Source organism: Barbus barbus (genome assembly GCF_936440315.1).
Source record: "Barbus barbus genome assembly, chromosome: 23".
In the NCBI taxonomy this organism is placed as follows: Eukaryota; Metazoa; Chordata; class Actinopteri; order Cypriniformes; family Cyprinidae; genus Barbus; species Barbus barbus.
Genome location: NC_136751.1, coordinates 8440266 through 8450439, shown reverse-complemented (window position 1 = coordinate 8450439; position 10174 = coordinate 8440266). Strand labels below are relative to the sequence as shown.

General features: G+C 35.6%; 1 protein-coding gene across 1 annotated transcript in view; it reads right to left on the bottom strand.

Moving 5' to 3' along the window:
• Nucleotides 1-1387: 1387 nt before the first annotated feature.
• kiaa1549lb (KIAA1549-like b) overlaps nucleotides 1388-10174 on the bottom strand; it is a gene marked incomplete at both ends in the record, with an annotated part of 88942 nt that continues 80155 nt past the window's right edge. The window contains 5 exons of the mRNA XM_079373816.1: nucleotides 1388-1666; nucleotides 3412-3563; nucleotides 4723-4859; nucleotides 9012-9109; nucleotides 9202-9579. Of these exons, the coding sequence (XP_079229942.1) occupies nucleotides 1388-1666; nucleotides 3412-3563; nucleotides 4723-4859; nucleotides 9012-9109; nucleotides 9202-9579 (1044 nt within the window). The remainder of the gene's footprint in view (nucleotides 1667-3411; nucleotides 3564-4722; nucleotides 4860-9011; nucleotides 9110-9201; nucleotides 9580-10174) is intronic.

Genomic DNA, 10174 nt, shown 5'->3' with positions numbered 1-10174 from the left:
ACAGATGCGTCTACTTCAAATAAAAAAAAATAAAAGCATGTGACTCATTCATGTTATCATCATAAAGCTCTTTTATATTTCACTTCACCAATGATGAAGCAGTACACCTATATTAGCACCTTTAACAAAACTATTTTGCAGGGTATATTGTTATATCTCAAGCTAATAAAGCATAACACATTCCTTCTGTTGATTATGTAAATTAATTAAGCACTTTAAAGTTAAAAAGATTGCTGCTGCCTTGGGCTTTAGTCAGGGTAGAAGACATTTTTCATTTTACATGAATGAGAACAAGACTGTGAGGGCTGTTGTGCCACTAAGGTTTCTGGGTAGGTCCTGTAGCCAGCACAGATTCATAAAGTGCTCAATAAGATGTAGTGTTAAACTGTTCTAGTTCACCCTGACTAATACCCACATAAGGATGTCTACATGGGAAGTGTCCAACATGTAGCATCACCTTCAGTTAACAAATAAGTAGTTAAAATTTTTGACATCTTAGAGCTATTGCAGGCACAAATTCATGTGTGAATTTATTGGTACAGATATTGTTTTATTATAAATTGCATCCAGTTGTGACAACATGTTCCTTCTTGCCTTCTTGAGCTTTGGGAATGAATGTTAGTTGTTTCAAACTGTTCAGTTTGTTTCTATTTTAAAGAGATAGTCCAAAAAATAAAAAATCTGTCTTTTGTATACCTTCACATCATTCCAAACCAAAGACATCTGCTTGTGTTTGGAACACAAATGAAGATAATATTCTCTCATCATTTTTGTCAAACATGCAGTACATGCTTGACTCGAGTGCTTGACTCGAAGCTTGCTTGATTGAGAAGCTTAAATGTGCTTGTGCATGTGTGCTATATGAATGTGCATTGATAAATGTTCATATTTTAACAAAAGTGTAAATTGAACTATTATTATTATATGGCTTCTCTTCAGAAAACTTGGATTATACCACTCAAATTATATGGGTTTCTTTTACCATGTATTTATGAACTTTTTGAAGCTTGACAATTTTGGTTGATTCAATGGACGTACAAAAGAGAATATTAAAAATATCTTCATTCATGCTTCATTACGGGTTTTGAACAACATGAGGGTGTGTAATAACAGAATTTTACATTTTAGGTGGACTATCCTTTTAATTACCATGCCAGGTTTCATAAAATACAATACAGTTAAAACGAGAAAAGGCTAATTACATATTAATGTTATAGTACAATGGCAAAAAGAACCACACAAAAACTGTATTAAAAGCAGACAGGTGTTTCACTGAAAGGGAAAAAAAAATAACCAGTGAAATATGATTTAATCCTGTGAAATCAGAAGTTGTAAATGTATCAGAATGATCAGTCTCATTGCAGCTGGTCCAATTCACCGGAAAGTTCTACACCTGGAACTCAAACATGTCTGCTTGCTTCTTGGCCAGTTTGGCCACCTCATCGCGGATGGCTTTGACTAGGGCTGAAGTGGAAAGGCTACTGAGGAGGGTGTCGGGGCTGATCAGATCTCTGGGCTCTGTTAGACTCTGCTGGGACACTGCAGTGGAGGAGGAGGGTGGATTGTCCGGACCACCCTGAGCGGCCTGGCGGTGGTGCCACAGGAGAGGGCTGCCCTGAGGATAATGAGGGTGAGGAAAGGCCTCTGCGTAGCCTGGTAGGGGCATCTGAAAGAGAAAACGGGTAGCATTCAACAAGGCCTATGCTAAAACCAGTCAGCTAGGGTGTATTTTTATTTTTAGAGTCTTGATCTGTGCTGCAGTTGACCAAATTCTACAGTTAAAAAGGGAACCAATAGACAAATGCACACGGACGACACTCACGATAAGGAAAACGAAAAGCTCAAGGATATGCTTCAAAGTAAAATTAGTGACACTCCATTCAAACAAGTTTGAATTGTGTGATTTGATCATTTTCATTAAATTATGAATTATGAAATCATAAACACTTTGAACAAGGGTCACCTTGTCACCAGGGTTGAGCATAATTCAGAAATTTAGAAAAAGACTCCTTTTTGAGTGTAAATTGGAATTTAATTGGCCACCCCACAAGATGATTTATGTACTAAATTGCCATTCAATGATATTCAACAGTCACACAACACTCATTAGACCAACACATTAGTCCAACTTATTGCAACAAAACATAATTAATTGAATCATTACTGTTAAATATGTATGCCCTGTTTATTCCCTGATATGTGGAATGCATTTTCCCTAAAAAAAAACGTATTTCTTTGAACTAAATGCAAAACTATCGAATGTTAATAAATACCCATCAAATTGTTTTCAGATTCATTTATAAAAAAATAAATATAGACATTAAACAAAAAAAAGGAAATTCATTAGATATTATTACATTTTGATTGAAAATCTTAGAGAAACAATAAAAAAAAATCTTAACATAAGTTCTAAGAAATATGTAAGAATGTTCTAAGTGCAATTCTTGGAAATATAAATTAAACGTAATTGACCTTTTTTTAATATTTCTGAGATATTTATTGATTGTAACACTTTATATAAAGACTAGTCTGGTAAAGAATATAAAGACTATTCTAAAAGTAATCAATCAATTAATAAAATTTGACATTTAATTCTTATCTGATTGTCTATCATCCCCATGTTTAAGTAAAAAATTATTAAATTAAATGAAGTGAGATGTGTTAGCTTGGTGTATGTGGAAAATGTGAATTTACGTGCTAGGTTATAAAAGTAAAAAAAAAAGTTTTGTACAATCTAAAAATGAAAAAAAAGCAGTTATGAAGAATTTTATTCTTGGGAATGTTTTGTAAATCGTAGTATGAATGCAAGATCAGAATACGAACATACTTCATTATTACTTCATACTTCAAAAATACTTCATTATTTTTTAATTCTACTTCCATTTTTCAGCTGGTTTGTTTTCCTAGTTTCAAAACCTGAAATTTTAAAGGTATTCGCAATTCTATTCTGAATGGCACACAACCCTGCTTGTGACAAAGAAAGAAAGAAAAAGAAAAGTGTTCATTTGAAGAAATGTGCTCATCTACCCTGGGAATTTGTTGTTTCCACTCAACGTCAGCGATAAATTCAGTTCAGCAAATGGTTTCTAAATGAGACTGGTTCTGCAAAAAGACACTGTGTGAATGCAGGCACACACAAACAGGGATAAGAAGGACAATCCAAAAAGACGAGTCTTGTGCCCAAGGGCAGGTCACATGATCTGACAGAATGCCCCCTAAGTTCAGATCAATGTATAGAGGCATATGTGACAGGCCAGTTCTGCTTCCCTTGGTTGCAGTCCATGAGGTTTATGCCACATTAAATTGTATTAATGGTGCATGCACTGTAACATTGGGGTCTTCGGATGCAACCCAGTTTGTGAAGCAGAATTGGACACATGATAAAGGACTGTGTGATAACTGCATTCTTACAGATTCGGCCCACTGAGGAGGCACATCCTCGGGTTCAGGGGGGTAAGACATCCAGGATGGGCTGTGGTAGGAGGAGGGTGGCGTGGAGATGAAATATCCCGTGTATCCTGGACGAGTGGCTGGGATGGCGTACACTGCTGTCATGGGATTTCCTGTGGGACAAAAAAGGATGAGAGTTTTGTAGGGGTGGGCAATTTATGCATTGTCTATGATAATACTGTAATTGTCAAATTTGCAAAAAACAAAAGCACAACTTGAGAATGCATATTTTTCCTGTTTTATGTAGCCTAGTAGAATGCAGTTTGAATACCCCCCCAAATTCAATACACTGAGGCAAGTTTTTCTGTTATATTTCAAAATTACATTAAGTAATATCACACGAGCAAGCATGCTTTTATCTCAACTATCAGACTGCATATGTGATACTGATTTTATACACAAGTTCAAAAAACAAAACGTTCATCTTGTGAGTTACATATTAGATACACTATTGTTAGGATTATCTGTTTTTTCATCTGTTCCCAATGAAAATAGTTCTAAAAAAAAGCCGCAACACAATGGTTTCATACCTGAATGAATTAGCATGGATTTTGCAAAATAAAAATTATATTTTGTCGATACTGTTTTAATTTTATTGGTAACAGCCTATAGTGTCTTACTATTCTAACTGAATGTATCGCTTAAAAATATAAGGATGATGCAAACATCTAATAAGGTGAGAAAAAATGCAGACGATGGCAGACATCAACCTTAAACAAAAACTTAATTTCTGTCATGGCTGTGAACTGATCACTGCACCAGAATGAAGGTTATCAAAAGCTTTGGGAGTCTGCTGTCTATGACAGGCCTAAACAGGCCAATGTACACAAACAAAAACACATTTAGCAAAATATTGTCTAATTATCATCATCATCATCAAAAAAAAAAAATCACAGAAAATATTAAGAAATAACATGTTGGTCAATATCGCACAACCCATGCTATTCATGCTACTATCAGAAATAATACTAAGATAAAAAACTCGGACGTCCTTTTTTTTCAGTGAAAATATGAAAGATATTTTTACTTGTTTTATTGTCAGATCATTTAAAAACTAAGCAGCCAAACTCTCCTCGAAGCGGTTCACAATTTAAAGTATCCTACATGTGCCAACAATGGTCCAGGATGAGTTATGCAAGGGTGTTACACTTACCTAACTTAAAACAATAATAATGCATAACTAATGCACTATAATTTGTAAAGAAAAAACACAGACAGACACAAACTAGCGTACATAGACATACATAAGCCCATACAATCATTCACACTAACCTGAGTGGTTGGGAATGGGCTCAGTAGTGACAGGTGGGAGTGGCGCTCTACCTTTTGGCTTGTAGGGGGCGCTGCCATGCTGACTCGGCACTGAGGACTCAGAGCAATGACCCTTTGGACCAAGATCAGAGGATGACCTGAAAAAAAAAATTCCTACATGTATTGACATGGTTTCACCACCAGGTGACAGTATTGATTTACTAGTCTATCTGCTGTCTTTATATATAAAGAATTAACATGACATGGCAGATTTCACCACAATTACTGGATTTTTGAATTTAGTACTGAAATAAACCTGAATATGACAAATTTACCTAATTATTCCTGGCCTCATGTTAAAGGAATATTTCACCCAAAATAATTCATTATTTAGTCTCATGTTGTTCCAAACCCATTTGACTTCCTGTAGAAATGCTGAGCGTAATGTCCTGTCTGTTCTTTTCCTTACAATAAAACTAGGGATGCACGATATTTATCGGACAGATACATTTTCGACCGATATGAGAGAAAATTACGTCATTTTTATTGCTCCGATAAATAAATTAAATCCTATAACTAGATCCGATAAAGTATGCTTGCTGGTAAATCAATCAATCAGTCTGATTTATCTGAGATTCATCTTCTTTCCGAGTGCAAGTGATTGCAGCTTTAAACTGCAGTGACTCTCAGCATGTGTTGTGCTCATTACGTCATCATTTGCGAACATGTCTTCGGCGGTCTGGAAGTTTTTCTCGGTGGCAGAGGAGGACAATGCCATTGCTATTTCCAACGCATGTTCAGCAAGTATTCCGAAAGGAGGAAAAAAGGCATCAGGTAGGGTTGTGACAGTGAGGAAATTTTCCCACTGGTTAATCGACGTGTGTCAACACCTTACCGGTATCACCTCGTTGGAAGGGGGGGGGGGGGGTGGACGTCGTTTGAATCTTCTCTCTTTTCCTCGCTTTCCTTCGGTTTTAAATAGCTTGTAAGCTCTGTGCGCGTTTTATTTTCACTTTTAAATTAGTGGCAATTCGGCGTCAAGCAGTTGTTTGTTTTTAGTTCGCTTGAGTTTTCTCACTTTCCTTTGCTTAAATAGCTTGTAAAAGCACCGTGCGTATTTTATTTTCACTTTTAAATTAACGGCAGTTCGGATTGAATTCAACTCAAGCAACAACAAAATACAACATAGAACATATAGCTAACTTTTATTAACAAAACTAATAAAAATACACCATGCTATATGCCTAATATAAAATAACAGATAACTTACAAATTTTAAATATGCATGGTAGGCCTATACAAAACTGAAAATCAGTAAAGACTGAGGAACAAATAATTATTAAAAATGTAGAACGTTTATTAGTGAGATGGAAAGTTTTGAGGCACGGACTGCATACACCTTGATGTTAAATAATGGGAAAAATATCACAGTTTGAATAAAATAAAAATCAGTAAATACTGTGGAACCAAATAGGCTAAATGAGAAATGAATGTTAAAAAATAATTAAATAAATAGACCTTCCAATATCACCTTAGATAAATGGCAGGTCAACAGGCTTTTCAAAATCCACAAATATTTTTAAAACAGGCGCTTTTACATTTAGTTTTGAAACTCTTCTGCCATCGTCTTATCTTTTTCACCTCACTCTTCTTGTCAGTCAGCTCGACTCACTCTCCTCAGGTGATAAATGAAATCTGATCTGTGATGCGCGACTGTCGTTCGTTTGGTGTGCTGCATTGAGCAGCCGCGTTCAGTTTTCATTGTAGTGTCTGTTCTCTAACTGAACTAAATGATTTTTATTATTACTGTTATTTAAAAGTAATTCCTTACCTTACAATACTACTGTCTCAGAATTGTAATGCGTTACATGACTCCTGTATTACTTTTGAGTTACTTTCACCAAAATATATACGTAGATAAGTAGAACTTAACATTCTAAAATGACAAAATGTACTAGAGCTCTGCCCTAATGGCAAAGTGTTTATATTTTGTTCTGGCTTTTTATTAAGATCATTTAGAAAAACCGTTTGGAGCATTTTTTGTTCATAAGTTTTTTCTTTCTTAAAGTAACGACCAAGCAGCAGACCGGCAGGCTGATCATAGCCATGTTTGATCAATTTAGCCTTCTCAAATCATCACGACTTGCCTAAAATAAAATCTATAGATATACAAAAACAATTCAAGCATATAACAATGTTTAAACGTTAAACCTAGATAAATGTGTGCGGCATCAGTAGTTTGTGCGGAGAGTGGAAGTTAAAGCACAGGCACCAGCGCAATCAATTGCAATTTTTTTTCAAAGGAAACAACTTACGCCGTAATTTTTGCTCATAAAGGTAAGAGTAATACATCATTCTGAACTGTAAAGGGTCTACTTTTATTTGTGTGCACTCACAATATCAACAAAACGTCCTTTTATCTTGAACATCTTCACAAAAATGAACCGAAATACATGCCTCACAGACATGATAAATATACCTATAGAAAGCTTTAAATTGCTACTTAACGAAATAAATAAAAACAAAAACTATTTAATACAATCGTTATCCGTGAAGATTCACTTCTTTCTAAAGGCGAGTCTAATGAGGAGATGGCGAATCCTTACTATTTCCCGTGGACACATTCATAGTAATTACTTTTGCTGGGGTTTTTTCTTTATTGCGTGTATTTGAAGCAGAACTCTTCATCTGTGCTGACGGCTCGCTGCTGCTGCGGGACACTACACACCGTCGAGTCGCTCTTGACAGTCGCGGCACGGACTCATGTTGTTTCCACTAGCGCGGCAATTTTTTTCATCAATAATTGATGGATGTCTAAAATATAAAGATAAGGAGAAGCCTAAAACAGGCCCGAAGCCTGGCCCGCGTCTGAACTATGACTTTAATATTGGCCCGAAGCCCGGTCCTAGGGACATAAAAAAGTAGGAGCCCGACTTTAAATTAAATTTAAAAAAATAATAATAATAATAATTGGGGGCTAAAAGTGTGTTGTAATACAAGCGTTACTGAACATGTACCGAGTAAAATATTACTGAAAATGTATTAGTAATGCCTTACACTACTGCGTTACAGCAAAAATTAATACGTTACTGTAATGCATAAATTTGTTGGTAATGAGTTGTTAATTGCAGATAAACCATAGTTATGTCATAATTCTGTTAAACCATTTCTGTTACAAAGTACTTACACAAAAAAAAAAAAAAAAACATTTGAAGAGTCAGGACTGATGTTTGCTATAGTTAGGCCAGAGCTACTAAAATATCAGTTTAATCAGTGAATCTTAGATTCTCCTGGGTGCACAAACTGCAGATTATATGACAATTATAATATAAAAATATTAACTTATCGTATCGGTATGGGCCATGAGAAGGACTTAATTATCGGTTATCGGTATGGGTTAATTTTTTTCATATTGTGCATCCCTAAATAAAACCGAATGGCTACTAAAGGCTCAAATTTTTTTAAATGTTCAAAACTATTGTGCACAATCTACTGCATGCCCTCTGTCATCTGATTGATAGTTTACAGTGACACATTTTTACTGATTTGTAAGAATAACTCAGTATTACTTAATTATCCATACATTTTTACATTGTTTTTCTAAAAACAATTATGTAACAAATATGAATAAAACCTACAGAGCTTTGGTCAAAAACTAAGCATTTAAGTATCATCTTACTAATACATATTATTGGGAGATATAGAGTGACAGAATACATTTACGTGCATTGTACGTAAGTAGTCTGCTATACTGTTATAAAGATCTCATTCTGTTACATTACAAGCTCAGAATTTCATCTTACATTTTGGCAATGTAAATATCAGCAACTGCACATTTTCTGGATATTTCATACCTGAGACTTTAAAGTATTGAGTGTGTTATTAGCCATATTTTCCAAATCTTCAAAAATGTTAACTTGGAACAGATCAGCTACAACAAATGACACCATACTTGACATGAATACAGAACTTGAATATTAAGCAGACATGTTTTTTTTTTGTTTGTTTTTTTTAAATAATGACTTAATGATGACAAGCTATCAGAAGACTGTAGAATATAGAACACAGGTCATATTATGTATTACTTTAATTGTACTTTTTCTGTACTTTTTTTTGACAGCTTTATCCACATTTATTTGTCTTGTTTGGATTGTGAACATGCTCTTGTATGGCACAGAAGACAGAAAGTCAGTCAGGTTTGAAACAATAGTAAATTATGGGAAAATATTAATTTAATAATTGCTGAATAAACTCATGCACTGGTCACTTCCAGAAAAATAAAAAGGCAAAGAATGTGGATAAGTTCTGACCGTTGCAGTGATGACTCAGGAGGAGGGCCTGTTCTTGGTGGGAGAGGGGGTGGAGGAGACCCAAGAGCCATTTCAGGAAGCTGAGTGAACCTGAATGCCTTTTTGATGAATTTGCATATTAGCATATAGAAGCTTTTAGCAAGAAAGATCATTTCTGACATATCTGTACAGATCAGATCTATAACTGTACCTGTTTGGCCAGGCTGCACTGGTAAGGGTCTGGTCTATAGGCTGGCACCCATTGTAGGCCTCCCTGCCCTTGACTGGTGGTGCCCGGTGCACTGGTCACCACCTCTGAGTACGGGATGACTGGACCCAAGCCATAGGGACCCAGTGGTGGATGCTGATGGTGGGAGGGATGGTGTCTGCTGGAAGTGGTGTGGCCAGCTGAAGCTAGACTAAAGGCTTCTTCTAGCAGCAAATGCATCTGCTGACGAACCTCATTTATGGAAGGCTGGGAACTCAGTGTTGATGTCTCAGATTGACCTTTGATTTGTCGACCACAGCCAAAATAATGGTGGCCCGCCAGTCTGTCAACATCAGTCTCTTCAAAAATCTCTGGCTCAGTCTGCAACAGACACAGAACAAAGAAACAGATGCACAGATATTATAAAATCTAAGACTAAAGTGTGATGTTCAAATGAAAAATAAAGCAATTCTTTACACCATAATGGTAATTCTTTCCTCTGTTACTTAAGTCATCAAAAATCCATTTGAATTTCTTTCATCTGTTGGAAAATGTCCATGCTGTTGTTTACAATGCAATGCATTTATATAAAGTATTAGGGCAATGAAGCTCCAAAAGCTATTTTTTGCTGTTTTTGATACAAACTTATTGCAAAAACATGGCTAAAAGTTGAGACCTGATGGAAAAAAAAGCAAACTATGGCTTCAGAACACTTAGCATATGAATCATATGAACTACTTTTATTATGGTTTATACTGTTTTGGTTCTTTGGCAGCCCCTGGTCACCATATGCAGAAGATCAGCATTGACATTTTCTTTATATCCCCTTTTGCGTTGCACTGACAAAAATGGCATAAAGGTTTAGAAGCATATAAAGGGGAAATGAATGGTGACAATTTTAACTGTTTTAATTTTTCCTTTTGGCATATCAAAAGATCTAATCAGCTGAAACATGATGAAACTAAGACAATATCAG